The 19,205-nt window shown below is 39.2% G+C and overlaps 1 protein-coding gene across 1 annotated transcript; it reads right to left on the bottom strand.

The window, feature by feature from the left end:
- Positions 1-168: 168 nt before the first annotated feature.
- LOC119727031 (nucleolar complex protein 4 homolog) lies at positions 169-16,528 on the bottom strand. The gene is made up of 11 exons (XM_038198920.1): positions 16,337-16,528; positions 14,578-14,826; positions 13,154-13,258; positions 11,897-12,049; positions 9,205-9,339; positions 8,325-8,487; positions 6,547-6,607; positions 4,869-4,979; positions 3,776-3,939; positions 2,564-2,760; positions 169-778 (listed from the first exon to the last, which is right to left on the bottom strand). Exons 1-11 carry the CDS (start codon positions 16,496-16,498, stop codon positions 662-664), a joined length of 1,617 nt encoding a protein of 538 aa, XP_038054848.1. The 5' UTR covers positions 16,499-16,528; the 3' UTR covers positions 169-661.
- Positions 16,529-19,205: the final 2,677 nt, after the last annotated feature.

Genomic DNA, 19,205 nt, shown 5'->3' with positions numbered 1-19,205 from the left:
ACTTACTACTGAAAATTGCAGCAAGAGCAAATGTTGTACATTCCCTTTAAAAGACTAAAACTAAACTCAAAGACCAAGACTAAAACCTGAAACCAACACAGTGAAAATTAATGGATCTTTAAAGACACTTTGGCAGAAAATGAACGACTCCAACAGCAGACAACCTAATCTAGGGGCTAGACGTTGTTATTGTTTGATACGCGATAGCCTGAGATAACCAATATCGCCCACGGACTTGTCAGAACAAGGTCTAGGGAAACTGCTGAAATCTCCCCCGAAAAATGGGGGGAAACTAGTGCGCATGTGCGACTTCTGCAGGCAATTACAGTCCATTTTTAGTCCCAGGAGGTTTCATGGTAAAGTCAAGTCAATATGGCCCATCAGGCTGGTGTTATCTCCAGTTCATCTCCATGGCATAAAACAACTGAGAATAGTACTATTCCCCCTGGACGGGATGCCAGTCCATGGCAGATGTTACTCCTCAGCTAATGCCGGTGCCCATGCATGCTCCTGGGTGGAAAGAGGCAAGTTGGGGTAAAGTAGCTTGCCCAAAGACACAACACAGCTGTAACTGGTCTTTTAATTTACGAGTAAAACGCAAACAATTATGCATTGCATTCCATGAGAACAATTGGATAAATAATTTGAAAAAGACATGTTTTCAATCATAAGTCCAGAACTCGGCGAAGGTGTCATCTTTCTCCCCGAACAGCCCTTTAGGTGGCTCAAACTCAATAGGGGCTGTCCTCATCTTCTTATTCGCCACCCAGCCAATCATCTGGAGAGAGAAAAATGAATATCTATGAATATTCATGATAAAATCAATACATCTGAATAAGCCATTTGCGAGTGACCTTTACACTTTGGAAATTTTAATTTGAAAAACATCTGGTACACTGACTTGCTCAGCATGCTTGGCACATTGTAACTTTGAATTCTCCAGACCAAAGACACTGTTGCTAATCACATGATTCGGGGCAAGCTCTTGCAAGTTACGTAAGAGACGCTCAGCACCAATACATTGTTCACAATGGGTGAGAATGGCACAAAGACACCAGACCATGCCAGAGCTGGGTGTTGCTAGCATAAGGCTTGCCCCGAATCATGTGACATACACATGTAGTAACAGTCTCTTTGGGCAGGAGAATGTAAAGTTTAAACGTGCAAAGCATTGGATTAAGTCAGCATTCCAGATTTTATTCAAATTTAACTCGCAAATGGCTTATTGTTAATCATCCCCTCACAAAAAAGTTCACAGCTAGTTTACTAAACAATTAAAAATACTACAGAAAATGATTAACCCTCCTGCTGTCTGAACAGTCACAGACAGTCAAAAAAATCAATCCTCTCCCCTGCCATGCCTTCTACACAGGCTAGTCACCAACAGTCAGATCATATTTCAAGCAAGCACTGTGACTAGTCCAATTCAGTCAATAGACAAAAACTGTTAAGTGGTAGGCACAGCTGGCTTATCAATCACCTACAGTCAAAGCACAGCTGAATCATGTTACATAAATAGTCACAGCCAGTCAATCCCGCTTCATGTAGGCTGAGAGCTCTTAACTGTTGAAAACAGTCACTTGATTGATTTTGACTGAAGGGAAACTTGGCACAGAATGTATGTTTGCATAGGAGGGTTAATATTCATAATATGCAAATGAGCTTCGATGACGTGGATGTTTTAGAAAATGATTGCCTAGGGCCAAAAGACTGGGGTCAAACATTTTGATTTTTTAACACTGACATTGACATTGCCCATGCATTTTGTTGGCATATGTTGACTCACATAAAACTGAAATAACACAATTGAAGTTGGAAACCTCACATTTTTTTTGTTGGAATTGCTCTTAAAAAAAATTGCACTTTTGATGCATGCATAAGTAGGCATACAGTATTGAAAATCCCTTTCATTGAATAGGAAAATCAACCTATACCCAAATGTCCACATCTCTAAACCAATCAACCCTAAAATGGAATAGTACAGCCCACCTCTGAGTAAAGAACTCTAGGAACTCTCGGATGTCCCATTCAGACAGAGGGATTGTTGATAAGGGGTGTGCATTAGAGGTGTGCAAATAAAAAAAGATACCCGGGTACCCGTTAAAGAAACCCAACCCCAAAATTCAAATCTCGGAAGTTGCTGTTCAGATTGTTCAATCATAAAGGTCCGCACAATATATACTACCACATCAGTGCGTCAATACAGCAAGACACATGTACAGTGAGCTTTATAGCTTTACGGTATAAACTGCAATTTTCGCAAGCGTCATAAATGTGAAATATGTTTTATTTTCCCATGTAGCCTGGTTTTCATTTGAAAATTCCCCACAAATGACATTCAAAACCATTCTTTTTCATTGTCTGAGAAGTTCCTGAGTAATTGTTGAGTTGGTTACGTGTACCCGATCCCATAATATGGAACTGGTTCCTGACATTAACGATCCTGTACTCACTGGTACCCGGTTCCTATGCACAGCCAAATTGTTGATACAGTAAAATCAGTTTTGACCCTCAATTATTCATCTCCCATCGCAATCCCCCCAAACACAGTGGTACAGCCCACCTCTGCAGTAGACAGCTCTAGGTATTCAGAGACGTCCCATTCTTCTTTAGGTAAGGGCCTGTCAATCCAGGCAGCCGCTGTGGCCACCCCAGGGTGGTAGTGGGATTTGAGGGTTTGCATCTCCCAAAGTGAGCTGTCCATGGCGCGGCATTTGGCTGGGTCTGTCTCTGCCATTATGTAAGGATCATCTTCAAGTTCTGTCGTCACTAAAGTAAAGTTGTAAATAAAGCAAAGGTTTAAGCACGCAGAGCAAAAGTAAACATCCAAAATTATACAGGGCGAGTTAAAAAAAAAAAAAGGAACCCCCAAATGGCGCCCCCTAGTTTGTAAAGAAGTTCTGCATGTAGAGCTTTCCACGTCTAGGATATGAAAGCCCAACTAATAAGCTTTCTTTTAGCAAAAGAATCATTCAAATCACTCATGTACTTTTTGATTATGGCATTTTGAACACAAACAGTTTTAAAATTGTGTCCACGTATCACATTTAAGGTACGTGATATTTCAGTAACATGAAACCAATATCGTATCATGAAAACTACTTTGCTACCAAAGACTGTAAATCCTCCAAGTTTGACAATGGTGTAGGAAAAAAATCATGCAGTTTAAAAAGTTGCAAATTTAAAGATAACGTGAGGAAAAATATCTAAGCACCAACACACATACATGCCCGTAATTGGGCCCTATCAACTGCACAGTGCCCAATCAAAGCATGGGTAATTCCATTTTGTGTGCTCCCAGGCATACAAGCACTGTGCGATCGATATTCCCTGTTTGTTTTGGGCAGTGCAACATTGTCACGCAGCAATTTCAACTGGCGTACTCTTTAAATTTTCAAGTTTTCAACTGCATCATTTTTTCATAAACCGTTGTCAATCTTGGACGATTTAGAGTCTTTGGTAGCAAACGGGGTATCAAAATGTAGCTAACAACATTCCCTGAAGGTCTATATAAACGATGTTATCATAAGACAATCAAATTTAAAATTATGACCCCTCCAATTCAGTGTGGAATTTCTTTTTTTTGCGGTGTTTATATGGCATCGAGGCATTACTTTAGCTAGTGAAAACACCTTACGTAAGTTTCCACCTGTTACCATGTGTAACCATTCAGCACTCCAGACTCGAAACCAATTCAGTTTTATGAAAAAGGGTCTGGGAACGAGACAAGGAAATTTCAGAAGTTCCTGGATGTCGGCGCTATCTTATATTTTACCTGATGGCCCGTTGGTTTTGTGCACCATCACCTGGCAACTAGGGTGCCGATGAAGCAGGTTACCGACGAACGGAATGACCAGCGTCAGGGCTGTCGGGGGCGCCGTCAGGGCTAGACGGGACAATCGCTTGGCAAAGGCAGCTACTAGGTAAGCAGGTAAGTACCTGTAGACAGAACAACACATGATATGGCTGGTTAACGCATTAATACCTGTAACACCCAAAAGTGCCCTGTCCGTTATGCCCTGTACTGCCCGAAACTGCCCCTGCACTGTATGGTTTTACAGATTCATCAAGGAATAAATACAATGTAATACAGGGTGAGTAAAAAAAACCGAAACGCAAATGTTGGGATTATTGTTTTAGTAAAGTTCTGCGTGTAGCACTTTCAAAATCTAGGATATGAAACCCCAATTCAAAAGCTTTCTTTTAGTACAACAATCATTCAAATCACTCATGTAATTTTCAAGTTACAGAATTTTAAACACAACCACCGTTTTTCACACACATCCCTATGTGATTTGTTTTTGTTTTGCTGAATGAACACTAACCTTTTTGTGTGATCCGTGAACAGAACTTTAAAACGGTGTTTGTGTTTAAAATTCCGGAACTTGAAAATTACATGAGTGATTTGAATGATTCTTGTATTAAAAGGAAGCTTATGATGTTCGACTTTTGCTTCCAAATACTGTGACATCATCAAACCGGAATTTAGGTGCTATTAATACATACACTTATATTTTCATACCTTATTTTAACTTCATAATGATCATCCACTCCGAACTAAATCAGTATTCACTTCCCGTTTTTGACTGATGACGTCATCAAGCCAGAAATAACTTGCATGTGTACATAGAATGTTTACTGAAATTTATCACACTGTTAAAGATGCATTTTTAAACAAAATATTTGATTGTACTGTAAAGGATATAATTTCGTGATCCTTACATAAACATATTCATAACTTAACTGGGCAGTGTCTCATGACAAAATTGCTTGCCCTACCGCTCTGCGTTTGTAACTCAACAAATGCGAACCTCTAGTTATTATTATTATTATTATTTTGGCAACTAAAAAGCAAACCCTTCTCTTACGTTGAGCTGAGGAAGAGATTTGCCAAGTGGAAGAACCTGGCCCTGTACTTGACATGGAAGATGCTCGGCTCAAACAATGCGTACAGCTTCTTGTAAAACTCAGGATATTCCCTAGTAAAATGAGCAGAAAGTAGAAGTCATTATAAGGACCAACAAACAGATCCTAGATATGTGTTTTTACAAAAACAAGTGCTAAATCTGTATTTTGATGAGTAAGTTCATTCATGTTTTTTCACTGTGCAGGTGAAACCAAAATGTTGGGACTATTGTTTTAGTGAAGTTCTGCATTTAGCACTTTCAAAAAAGCATATGAAAGCCCAATTCATAATCTTTCTTTTAGTACAAGAATCATTCATATCACTCATGTACTTTTCAAGTTATGGAATTGTAAACACAACCACCGTTTTAAAGTTCTGGCCATGGATCACAAAAAAAGGTGTGCGTTCTTTCAGCAAAACGAGAACAATTCACACACATCCCTATATGATTTGTTTTCATTTTGCTGAAAGAACACTTATCTTTTTGTGATCCTTGGACAGAACTTTAAAACGGTGGTTGTGTTTACAATTCCGTAACTTGAAAAGTACATGAGTGATTTGAATGATTCTTGTACTAAAAGACAACTTATGAATTGGGCTTTAATATCCTAGATTTTGAAAGTGTACATGCAGAACTTCACTTAAACAATGGTCCCGACATTTGGGTTTTGTTTTTATTTTGTACTCACCCTGTAAGTTCATTCATGTTTTTTTGTCTCCACATCTATGGAATGACCCAAATGTGTTGGGTTTTCTCTGGGGGAAAAACCCTACACATTTGGGAAATTCCCCTACCACAGATAAGGAGTCAAAAAGTGTGACAGTTTTTGGTATCTCTGTTTCAAGATCTAAGTAATTTGCCATGCAAGTATAATTAAAATGGACTTAAAATTATATTTTATTTGTTTGGCAGGTCTTTTGATTTTTATAATCACTCTTCGAGTTAGAAGGCATTAACCCTAACTGCCTTATAAACATCAAAATCCATGCCCCATCTTGGTGGATTTTTGGGGGACTTGGTCCTGCAGGCCTGGTTTGACTAAATATTGATGGAGTATGATGGACTTGGGCCTGGAGGCCTAAAGCAAAGCATGCATTGGAAGCAGTCTGATTGGTGGATTTTGGTGGACTTTTGGCAGTAAGGGTTAAAGAATGTGTCCTGAATTTACAAATCTTACATTAAGACGATACCCCAAATTTAAGGAATGACCCATTTAATCATGTTTTCTAAAGAACAAACACAACTACAACTTTCTAAACAGTGGATTCAATTTGACCCTCAAATATTATCATTTGTTTGTTTTGTTTGTTTTTTCCCCAGCCTGGCAAAGTCCCTTATACAATTTCAAGCACATTATTCAGACCATTAGCTAACCCTAACAGAACTCAACCCATCAAACCCCAACGGCATGTTTTGTTGGAATCTGTCGGAATGGGTACAGTACCCCTAAACTGACAGTCTTTTACATTGGGTTGGCACACCTCCAGAATCAAAGTCAGAAATATGTGTGTGCAGTTTGCCATATGGTGTTGGAATTTGCCAGGATGGGTATGGTTCCTAGTAAATCATGCTAGGGAGTTAGGGTTGGGCTACAATTTACAACCTGGACCGTGATATTTCTTAACAGAAAGTTACTTACAAGTTGTGTTTGGTAATAAGAATGAACAGCCCGTTGAGTGCTAGCAGACTGATAGCACCACCTGGCAAAGAAAAATAAGAATACTTTTGATGATCACTTTGTTTAGATAAAGAATTGTCTCCCATATAACCAATTCATTAGCAGAATGATATCTACATACAAGAACAGATTCTTGGCACAATACTTAACAATTGTTGACTGCTGTGATGTGGGATATGAAGTTTTTAACATCCGAGGGGCGCATAGCACCCGAGACGAAGCTGAAGGTGCTTTGCGCCCAGAGGGGGTTAAAATTGTTATACAGTGCCAATAACTCAAAAAGATAAATAGTTGTAACTTACTGTGTGAGAAATAAATTAAATCGATAACTGAAGGTTTTGCTGAGCTGCCGGACATGAGACTGAGCATTTGACATTGCAGTTCTCATTGCGCAAAGCTAGCGCTCTGGCAGGTTCCAAACACGCACGCAATGAATACAGTGCGATGTTACCTCCAGTGTGAGACATGCATTTTTATTGTTCAGACACCTAGTCCAATGAAATTACAGTTTTCAAGCACACGATATAACAATTCTGTTTGCATCCCTAAAATGCATGAGGTTTGATTATCAGTGCAAACACTACATTTCCCACAGCCACAAAGAATAAAATACTGCTTAGTAAAGTTCAGTAAAAACTAAAAGTAAGTATATTTCAAAGTTTTGCAATTAATTTTGGCTTGTGCACATGCATACATCCCATAAAAAAAAGGATTCTTTGCTTACAGGGTTAGCATAGAATTTCCAAATTTGCACTGTAAATTATTACCATGTTTTTTTTATTATTTATATATTTCTGATAAAGAAATCAAGGATTCCTCAAAAGTGCCCTAGGCACTGTAGCTCGAAAGCCTGAAGAAACTTGTGGAGAGGAGACAATTAAAAGAAATTGAAGTTAGAGGTGGGAAGAAAACCCCAGAAGAATATTCTGGGGAAAACCCACGGAATCAGGCGGGGACTGAAAACCCAATCCACATGTTTACCCAGGCGGGATTCGAACCCGGGTCACAGCGGTGGAAGGCGAGGAAAGTACCGCTACGCCAACCTGACTCCCCGGGTTGCACTTTTATGTTAACCCTAATCCCCTAGGCCCTCTGGCTAGGATGCAACCTCAATTCTGCAAAATCCTCCAATTGCCACCAAGAAAACATTGGATTCAGCCTCAATCCTCCAAAATCATCCATTATTTCTTGAATTTAGTCTGTGGAGGGTGACCACTGCCTCAATCCTCCAAAATCCTCTGCCACTTACTGCTATGTCAAATTAGGTTTTGCCCTTCACCGACATGTAAACATTGTATACTAGGTGTGTTACCTCCCGAGTGAAAGTTGGAAAAAATCACTCAGGTGGGACTCGAACATGCGACCTCCTGCTTTCTAGTGCAGATGTCTTCCCACTCGACCACCGAGCTAACGGGATCGGGTTCCAAAATTCCATCTTATGAATTACTGCTATGGTTTGAGGCAGTGCGAATGGCGTTAAGAAGCAGTGTGGATGAAATACAAGAAAAACACAGGGCTGATTTATGCATGGCTGAACATAACCAATGCAGGATATGGCCTACTGGCTTGACGTAATGCATCCTCCACAAAAAAAAGCGATACATCTTTGTCATTCATCCTCAATCCCCTAAAATCATCCAAAAATGGCAGGAGGATTTTAGGGGATGAAGAGGGTTAGGGTTAATAGACGAATTACTAGCAAGTTAACAAATCCAGTTTAGGATCAAGACTGTTCATACCGATGCTGTAGGAAATGGTCAGGAAGTCAGTGAGTAGGAGAGGGTTGGTCAGGTGTGGCATGACCGCCTCATGAAGAATAACCAGGGTCTTCTTGTAGATGGCTGGAGGTAATGTCAGGCCCAGGAAGATGAGCCAGGCATCGCTGAAATGTCGCCTGTGCTCCTGGACACAAAAATAAAAGGGACGAGTGTTTGCAATTACTTTGTGAACCGCGTACCTAAAAATACAGGGCAAGTCAAAAAATGCAGAACCCAAACCCCCAAAAATGTATTTCATATTTAAAAAAATATGTAGCACCAAACACAGTAATGATTGGAAAACCTATTTCATAAGCTACTTTTAGATGAAAACATTACTGAAATTGCTCAATCCATTCAAAGAATATCACCATTTAAACGCAATGACCCTAAAACCTGTTCTGTCAACAACAAAAAGAGCAGTTTATTGTGTATTCCGATTGTTTGGAACAACGAAGAAAATGACACAGAATACTTGGTTCGACAACTGTAGTGCACGATATCTATATTAACAACCCTGGTCAAATGCTGGTTAAGCAAACAATGCGGGGAGTGTGGCTTAGTGGTTAGGGTTTGTGACTCATGATCAGAGGGTCAGGGGTTCGAATCCAGCTGCTGGCCATATGTTGTGTCCTTGGGCAAGCCACTTTACCCCACTTGCCTCTCTCCAAAGTCTCCATCCAGGAGCACAAATGGGTACCGGCATTAGCTGGGGAGTAACCTGCAATGGACTGGCATCCAATCCAGGGGGAGTAGAAATATTCTCAGTCGTTTCATGCTACTGACACCATCGTCAGGTAATACTTTTTTGTAAAACAATCAAAGAAACGACGATTAACAAGAAAAGTCAAGGTTAAGATACCTTGAGAGACATTATCTTGGCTTCGTCATCGTCCTGCGGTGCTCTACACATGAAATTGTTGATGTCTTCCTCTGCTGTTGGCATGGTAACATGCTCCAATAAGGCAAATGTGTTGTTGCAGAGAGTAGCAAGGTCCTGTGAAAAAAGAAAAGAAAAGAGATATACCTAAAAAAAAACTCATATGAGATCTGCTCCCACAAAAACCAGACAAAGTTGCAGAAGTCGTTTTCGTACGGCATTTCTTAAAGGGAAAATACATCATTTGCAAACATCAAAAAATAAAACTACCAAATCATTTTGAAATACCTTGCTGGACTGTTAGTGAATTACAGTGTAAAGCATCCTGTAAAATCATGGCACCTGGTATACTGCCATTTTCAAGAAAAGTGGTATTTTTGTATCAATTTCCAACGCTGATCGGCCGATCAGCGTTGGAAACAACTGGCTTTTTTTTCAAATACTGGCCCCAATTGACCATCGCACTTGTTTGCAATCGATTACAAACCTATGAACGGGTACGAGCCAGCTAGACTGGTTCCCTGACCTTACAATTCCCCAATGTATGTAAACTGCTCTGTTTCTTCTTATATGGAGTCAGGGAACCAGACTACAGGAAAATGATCGTTTTTCTTGGTTTTTATAGCTTTTTCGAACCCAAAACCTCAAAAAAGTCAGTGTAACTATATTTGCTATATATTTCCAACCCCCCAATTCCATCCATTTCTGAAAATTACAACAAAAGCAAATGATGTATATTCCCTTTAAGGGCATTTGAAGTCATTTGGGGTGGAACTGACCATTTTTAAGATTTCAAAATTTTCTGAATCAGTAACTATCAATTTAAAACCTCCCAAAATATGAATGTAATCAATCAAGCATAAGCATGTTTTTTGGTCGATTATGCGAAAAATATTGTTTATAGAAATTTATACAAAAAGCATTTCAATACGTGTATTTATCTCATAATTGGGTTGTCTATTTATAAATTTTCATCTTGTATGTTTTGTTCCAACCAAAAATCTCTTTTCCCCCTTCTGGGACTTCTGTTACCCTCTGAATAATGGTTTTTGTTCTGTTTACAAAGTATCGGTTTTTCGATCAGACTGGATCAGTCTGTACATTATCGATATTGATTGTAGGGCAGGAACCAGCCTACCCCACGAGAACGGAATTTCTGTTTGGCAGCCAATAATTTTGAGATTGTAACGAATTAATTCAATAACTAAACATGGACCAATTTTGTTTTCGGTCGATGTCTCATTCAAAAGTGAAAAATTTAGAAAAGGAATCAAGTTTTCGGGATGAAACTCAAAAATAGCACGGGGAACGCAAAATTTAAATGAAATTCAGAAATGGTACTGTACTCTTCCAAGGAATTGTTCCTTTTAAAATTTGTGTTGCCATTTTCAAGGGTATTTTGGTGCCTTTTTAATTTTTATGCTAATGCAAATTTCCATAATCATGAGCAAAGTCTGATGTCATTTCAGGCAGAAACCTCAATGTTACAGCTATTTCAGACCAAACGTTGACAGAATGTCGGATATTTCTCTGCCAGAAATTTTCTTTTCTTTACTAAATTGTTGTGTCAGCACACAGTAGTAAGCCAATGAGCAAACTTTTTTCACTAATATTTTCAATAAGCAATTTTTTGGGGTTCGCAGTTCGAACAGAAAACCCCTAAACTGAACAGCGTCTTCCTGAAATGACATCACAGCAACAGCGCCCTCAGTTGTCTGAAAAAGCATGGAACATTTTAAATGTTTAACCCTAACAACCCTGAGCCCATCAAGCTCCAACAGCGGGTTTTGCTTGATTTTGGCAGGGTTGGTACCGAACACTGGCCAGCTGGTGTTGGACTTTGATTGACGGGGTACCAAAGGCCCAGGGAGACCCTGTTGAATTTTGTGAGGTTCGGGGCAGAAGGGCATGAGATTTGTGAACACGTTGGAGTTCACTGGCATTTCTTCGTGGGTATGCTCACCCACAGTCCTCAGCACAGCTTGTGGTCAAATGTGCATGTACATATTGCTTTATTTTGTTAGGTTTGGTACCATCCCTATCCAATCACTCGACAATGCATAGGCCCATCCATACCAAGTCAATCAAACTCCAACAGTTGGAGTTTGGCAGGTTTAGTACTGTTCCCCGCACAAGGCCTGTTGGAGTTCGGCAGTTTTGGTACCAGTGCTTACAGACCTGTATGCAGCTGTTGAAATTTGTTAGGTTTGGTATCCTTTCTAGTGCAAGAGCCTAGGGGGTTAGGGATAAAGAGTTGTACTTTTCAATAAAAATTAACCAAAAAGGGGATGTCAAATATTTTTCATACATTTCAGAGGAGTAGAAAGTTGCACAAAATATGTTCCTAAGAAAAATTCACTTCATGTACCCTTTAAACATACCACGTACATGAGTATTGTGTATTAAACTGTCAATGCAACATTGTACCCTAAAGTTCGATTCATCACAAGTCCATCAGAGGTCAATTACAATCATCACGGCCCAAGTCAGGGCCCAATAGACCATTATCATGTGCGGCCATCTTGATTTTTCCCCATTCAAATCAATGTAACCAAAGCGAGGCTGGAAGGAAAAATAGTCTGGTTCCTTTTTGCACAAAAAACATTATCATTCAGTACTGTTATTGGAGACAGGGAACATGACTGAAATGGTACTGCTAAACCACAAAACTCACCTGTTTTGCATCTTCCTTGGCAACTTTGGCAAGCTGTAGTCTGACCTGTATGAGAACGTGAAACCTGATGTCATCGTACTCCAGATATTCCTGGAATCGGCTGATCAGATCCTTCATGTCCAAATCCTTGGACAGAAGCTTGGGAACAACATGCTGGGGGTTGCAAAAGAAAAACACAGTCCATAAAATGTAATTGAAAAACACGAAAGGCATTCTATTAAGCGTATTTTATGCAGCAGAGGCTTATAAAACAAGAAAAGTAGTGTTAAAGAACACGAATGCCCCACAAATGCCCCGCAAAAAAGTACATGAGTGAGTAATTAAATTTGCACATACTGGTTTGGTTAAACTAATAATAATAATAATCCTTTTGTTTGAATCCTAATGACCTTGGCCTTTGTCTTATGGGGTCCAAAATCATTCATTTTCTCTAAGGTTCATGACATACATGTACATAAAACATGAGTTATCAATGTGAAACCAAACACACACGCACAACCCCGCATAGTACTGCAGTGCCCATATGCATGGGAGTCGCTATTGGAGTCGTGTACAAAACCTATGGGAGTCTTCCTAAAAAGTATAAACAAAAGAGGGACAATAGGGCGTCCACGATCGACAGTGTGTTTCTGTCTTGTATTACGCTCGAGGACGGAAAGGGAGAACAAAAGATCCTTTCAGTCCTCGAACGACGGTGCTTTTGTTCGAAACTGTCCTCGATCGTACGTTTACGTGCTTAGTCTATGGGAAAGTGTTAAAGTACAGGCACAAAGGGAGATACAATAGGTTGTCCTCAGGCGTATAGTAAAACACGACTGCATGAACACGTTTGTGTGCACACACACATATACAAGTGTGTACATGTATTTGCCTGCAATCAGGGACCCCCTATTGTCACTCTTTTGTTTGTACTAACTTTTTAGGAAGACCTCCCATATGTTTGTACACGATCCTCAATTGTGGACCTTTGGGAGATTGGGGACCCTATTGTCCTCTATTGTTCAACGTCCCCAATTGAATGCAGAAACAAACTTACACCCCCCCCCCCCTCCGCGCCCCCAATGGAAGGACAAGGCGACGCGGGGCAAACAAAAAAACTGGACTCTATTTTAGAGCACTATGGAACAGTGGAGGGAAGATAACTTGGGATGTGTAGTGTCATTGTGCTTTTGATTAAAACATCACACCCTCTGCACTAGGGGATTTTCAACTCTGTATTGACATAATAAACATGCTCATCTGAAATGTCAAACTTACAGACAGCACACTGACTGGGAACACATATCCCTGCAATTCCTTGGTCCTCAAAGGATGGTTTGACTCGGCTTGAAGAAGCTTCATCAGGCTACACAGACACAACTCCTACAAAATACAACAAAACAAAATAAAGCAAACACAGTGCTTAAGGCAATTGTGTGGAGGGGACACTTACATCATATTCAGATTTTCTGCGATCAATACAACAGAATCCTTTTAACTGCGGCAAAATTGGTGATTTGTATACCGCATGATCAGAATTTTTTTCATCGCATAACCCGAGGTTTTTCGATTTTTAGCCAAATTGCCGGATATTGGTGAGTATTATGTTCGTCTTTCTTCGATTGTTGCACATCTCAGGAATTTTTTTCATGAAATGCAGTAATTTTTTTGGTGAAGTTGAAAGTCTTAGCTACGATTTGGTGTATTGTAGTTGACATGCTCCACTTCCATGTAAACTGCTGCACAAATACTGCGATCATAAATGCAGCGAATGACTGCACATTGCCATTCACAGGTGCGTGGACAATGCTCATAAATAATTCACGACTTTGACCCAAGCAGTGGACTTTGCCATTGCGCATGCTCACAACACAAACAAAATACAGTAAACACCGGCCAAGTCGACATCGCAAAAATCGCTCAAGTCCGCCCTCTGACTAAAGTACCGATTGTCCGTAATGCATTTCCATTGAATTTTTTATTTCTAAGTCGGCTTTTATAAGTCGCCATTTCCCTCAAGTCGTCGTGTTACTCTCGGTCCCCTTTCCACAAAAAGTGTAACAAAATCCTTTGTGTAAGTCGGCATTCAAAAAAATCTCGCATTGCATCGACTTCCTGTACTGCGGTTGGCAAAAAGTGTTGAGTGAAAAGTGGTTTGGCGCGGCCCCTGATCACTGCATCGGTACGGTACCAGTACGCGGTGTCGCTGCACAGCCAAGCCAAGGGGTTTACTGCATACATCATAAGCATATCAATATCAGCACCCCCTCTAGGCCTGAACGCATGCGCTCTGTCTATTTTTGGGGTCATCTTATTGAATGATGCAGTCAATACCACACCCACTTTTAATTCATAAGTGTGAACATGTATTACTATTTTGTACACGTGGTCTCCATTATCAATACCCCAGCCTGTGATGATAAAATTTGAGCATTAATTCGCTGGAATCAACTCAAGCATTAAGGAGATAAACTAGGGTAAATCGAAGCCAATAAGTGTAATTAATCATATGTGCAAAAAAGGCCATTCGTGAAAGTCGGCAAAATGACGACTCGCAGCAGATGTCGGCATTCGCATAAGTCGTCACAAATTCTCGGGTCCAGAGAGTGCCGACTTAGCTGGAGTTTACTGTATGCTTTACTGTCAGTGGGTGATGTTTATAAGTGCTGAGCTTGATTTGTCTCTGAGCAAAGCAATCTTACCTGAACTGCGGGAGCCTCCGAGAAGTTCTCCATCCCCCGAGCCAAGCACCTGAGGCAGTCATGATACCTGTCCTGCAGCCAGGCCTTGTACTGATCCTCCGGCTTCATGCTGGCATCCTCCCTCTCTGAGTCGCCTTTCTTGGATGTCGGCTTCGCTTTGGCTGAAGTCAGCGCATCTTTACTGAAGAGGTGGGAGAATATCTTGTGGAGACTCTTGACCGCAGCAGCAGTGATGGACTTGTCATCGGACTGTTTTTAGAGTCACAAAAATAGGATAATTATCCAACCCTCAAAAGCAAAGTTCGAAATAACCACATGTATGCACCGGCACTACTGACTGTTTTTAGAACGATTTTAACCCTCCTGCTGTCTGAACAGTCACAGACAGTCACAAAAATCGATCATCTCCCCTGCCATGCCTTTTACACAGGCTAGACACCAACAGTCAGATCATATTTCAAGCAAGCACTGTGACTAGTCAAATTTAGTCAACATACAAAAGCAGGCAATTGGCAGACACAGCTGGCTTATCAATCACCTACAGTCAAAGCATAGCTGTATCAAGTTACATAAACAGCCACAGCCAGGTGGGCATATAGTCATATAGATTCGCAATAGATTTTTGCAATGCCGTAACGATAGCAGTTGAAAACAGCATTACGGCTGTCGTAACAATAGCCACTACGTAAATAAACAAAATTGAAAAGGGCATTCCCCTCTCCTTTTTTGAGAAAGCCCGGATGAGACCTAAATTGACCTTACTTGACCTAAATGAACATAATTTATGGAAAGAATGTAGTATCCAGACGTCACTTCTTTGGTTGTGTACAAAGTGTATGGAGAGTCGAGTGCATTTTCAAAGCCTGTATTTTCTAACAAAACTGGAAATATTTCTCAGTCCCAGATTCATCTTTTTCCAAAGATTTTTGCAATAACTTACCTACATTGAGATAATATACAAAGGAAAAAAGTGGTGTCAGGATGTAGCATTCTTTCTGCCTAACGTGTAACGTTATAAGGGGCCTACTAATAAAATTAGAAAGAATTCCACTTGTGGCCATCACTAATTTTTTATCACTAATTTTTCCCTGCAATGACCTATCAACCATCAGAAAGTGATAACATACATCAAATTTAGCAGGAAAAAAATATTGAAGCATTTCCTGAAAAAACACTTAGAATTTTTCATATCAGTTTCACAGGGTTTGTGCACAGGGTGTCAAGTGACATCAGGGCCCAATCTCACGGCGCTGCTTAACAGTTAGCAGAAAAGTTGTGCTTAGCATAGCAGAAACATTTGCAATCCTTAAGCACTCAGAGTATTTCATGGCGTGGATGTGCATACAGTCGCATGTGCATGGAGATTTCTATTGTTACGTCACTATGATCAAGTTAAGCAACCTGACGCCACTTTTTTCTTCATTATATCATCTCAGTGAAGGTCAGTCATTGCAAAAATGATGATACTTAGTCATGTATATAGGACTGAGAAACATTTCCAATTTTGTTCCAGGAAATACTTACTTAGACAATTTTCTTGACTCTTCATAAACTTTGTACACAACCGCTGAAGTGGCGTCAGGTTGCAACATTCTTTCCATACTCTGTACATAATTGCCAGAGTGGCGTCCGGACACTTTCAAGAAAGTAAAAATGTTTGCATCCGTCATTTCTGTCGGAAATAGACGGAAATGCGTTTATTTCAACGTTAAACAACGTACACAAAAACTGACTGGCATACAACTTGTTCGTTTCTCACCTGGACAATCTCCAGCAATTCCACCAAGGAGTTAGAGTGTCCTCTACTCTCAAGAAACAATTTTTCATGTTCCTTGATGTCGTTAATCACGGCTTTCCTTTGGTCTTTGGTCATTTTCTGAGACCCCACGTGTTGGCTCCGTTCTTCCTTGGGCGCGGCCATCTTGAATTTCGACCAAGTCCATTTGAGAATAGGGGAGCTACACTCATATTAATACTGAACTCATTAACTCTTGAATAATATGGGGTACAGTAAACACGTTCCACAGAAGTTCATCGGCATAAATATGTAGGCCTTTGGGAAAAAGCACATGGACTTAACCAACGTTATACAAAATGCACATTCTAAAATCCTGCCCCACCCCCACTCCAAATGTGACTAGCTGATAACTTTACGCCAATCCTTGGCTCGATCGATAAGATTTAATTTAATTTTTAAAATGATACAAAATAGAACTGCAGACAAGTAAATTGAATAATATGAAAAAAAGATAACTCGAATAAATAAATAGCACAAATTAGAAACCATAGAGGCATTTGCAAGAAGCCGAAGCTTCTATACTTAAAAAGGTATAGAGATGAGTTATCGGCATACGATCTAAAAAAAAACACGACGCACTTTATACAAATAAGGCAGACAATAACTCAACAAAAACATTTTGTTTTGAATTGAAATTCCGACCAATAATATTCGGTATATGTGCCACAAGCCTCTTGAAATTTGAGGGAACTGTCTGAGAATAAATTTAATCCGATAAAAATAAATACATGTAGTGTGCATATCGCGAAAATAAAAATTCAATCCGAAATAAATCAATTTTAATTGGAAAAAAAATAAGACACTCTTTGTGGAGACGATAACTCAAGAAAAGTGTACTGCATTTATTTGAAATTTTGTCTCTTAATTGGTTTTGATATATGAACACAACAGGTTTGAAAATCGGCATGAACCGTTGAAGAATTAATTTAATATGATTAAAAAAATAAAGTGTGTTAATCCCAAAAAATTCACGTCAATTTTTATTGAAGAAAAATAAAACACTCTCTGTGGAGACGATAACTCAAGAAAAACATATTGCATTCAATTGAAATTTCGTCTATTGATTGGTCGTGATATATGACACAACAGGTTTGAAAATCGACGGGAACCGTTCAAGAATAAATTTAATATAATGACAACACAAAAACTACGGTGTGTAAGAACGCGAGCACTCCCATACATTTTGCCAAAAGCAACTTCTTCCAAAAGAGGGCGCGCTACACAAATAGTGGTCACCACCGTAAATACACCTGAAACATACAACTAAAGAAAAACATATTGTTGTGAATTAAAATTTCGACCAATGATTTTTTGGTGGGATATGTTACACAAGCCTATTGAAATTCGAGAGGAACTGTTGAAGAATAAATTTAATAATAAACAGTGTGTTATCGCAAAACAAAAGTCAATTTTAATTGAACAACTTTAAAACACTCTTTGTTGAGACGATCAAGAAAAATATGGTGCATTTTAATTGAAATTTCGTCCAATGATTGGTTAGCATGTGACTTGCGCTTGTTGAATTTCCGTAGGATCTGTGAGAATAAATTTAATATGATAAAAAAATACCCGTGTGCAAGGACATTACCCGTACATTTTACCAACTGAAATTTTGTTCCAAAAGAGGGCGCGCTACACAAATAGTGGTCACCAAATTCTGTCAACACGGATATGGGGATCACGATCTGCGAAACTGAAGTCGGCTTTGACCAAAAATACTACACTCGTTGTGCAGATAATAACTCAGGAAAAACATGTTGTTTTGAATTGAAATTTCGACCAATGATTGTTTGGGATATGTGACACAAGCCTATTGAAATTTGAGGGGAACTGTCGAAGAATAAATTTAATAATAAACAGTGTGCTATCGCAAAACAATCCGAATTGAAGTCAATTTTAATTGAACAAAAAATAAAACACTCTTTGTGGAGACGATAACTCAAGAAAAAGTTGTTGAATTAAATTGAAATTTCGTCTATTGACTGGTCGTGATATATGATACGAGAGGTTTGAAAATCGATGGGAACCGTTGAAGAATAAATTAAATATGATTTAAAAAACATACAGTTGGTTCATCCCGAAAAATTTTGCCATCCCGAAAATTGTGCAGACACTCATTGTGCAGACGAATAACTCAAGAAAAACACACTGCATTGAATTGAAATTTCCAATGATTTGCCAGATTATGTGACTTACGCTTTATTGAAGTTCTGTGGGATTCTGTGATAGAATATATGTAATATGAAAAACAAAAACTACAGTGTGTACTCGACTGTACATTTTGCCAACTGAAATTGTCTTTCAAAAGAGGGCGCGCTACACAAATAGTGGTCACCACTTTTACGTAATGCCTTCTCGTCAGCACGGATCAAGATCTGAAAACGAAACTGAAGAACAAAAATAGAACTCTCCGCGTTGTGCAGACAATAACTCAAGAAAAACATGTTTTAAATTGAAATTTCGACCAATGATTGCGAGAGATATGTGGCACAAGACTATCGAAATTCGAGGGGAACTGTCGAAGAATACATATAATACTACTAAAATTGTGTGTTATCGCGAAAAATTCAATCCGATTTGAAGTCAATTTTTAATTGACCAAAAATAAAACATTCTTTGTGGAGACGATAACTCAAGAAAAACATATTCAATTTAATTGAAATTTCGTGTATTGATTGGCCGTGATATATGACACGACAATTTTGAAAATCAACGGGAACCGTTGAAGAATGAACTTAATATGGTTTTAAAAAAATACAGTGTGTTAATCCCGAAAAATTCAATTCGAATTGAAGTCAATTTTATTATTGAACAAAAAAGAAAAACACAC

The sequence above is a fragment of the Patiria miniata genome, unplaced genomic scaffold (assembly GCF_015706575.1).
Source record: "Patiria miniata isolate m_02_andy unplaced genomic scaffold, ASM1570657v1 HiC_scaffold_2, whole genome shotgun sequence".
NCBI lineage: Eukaryota > Metazoa > Echinodermata > Asteroidea > Valvatida > Asterinidae > Patiria > Patiria miniata.
Note: the sequence above shows the minus strand (reverse complement) of the source record. Positions and strands in the feature narration are given on the sequence as shown.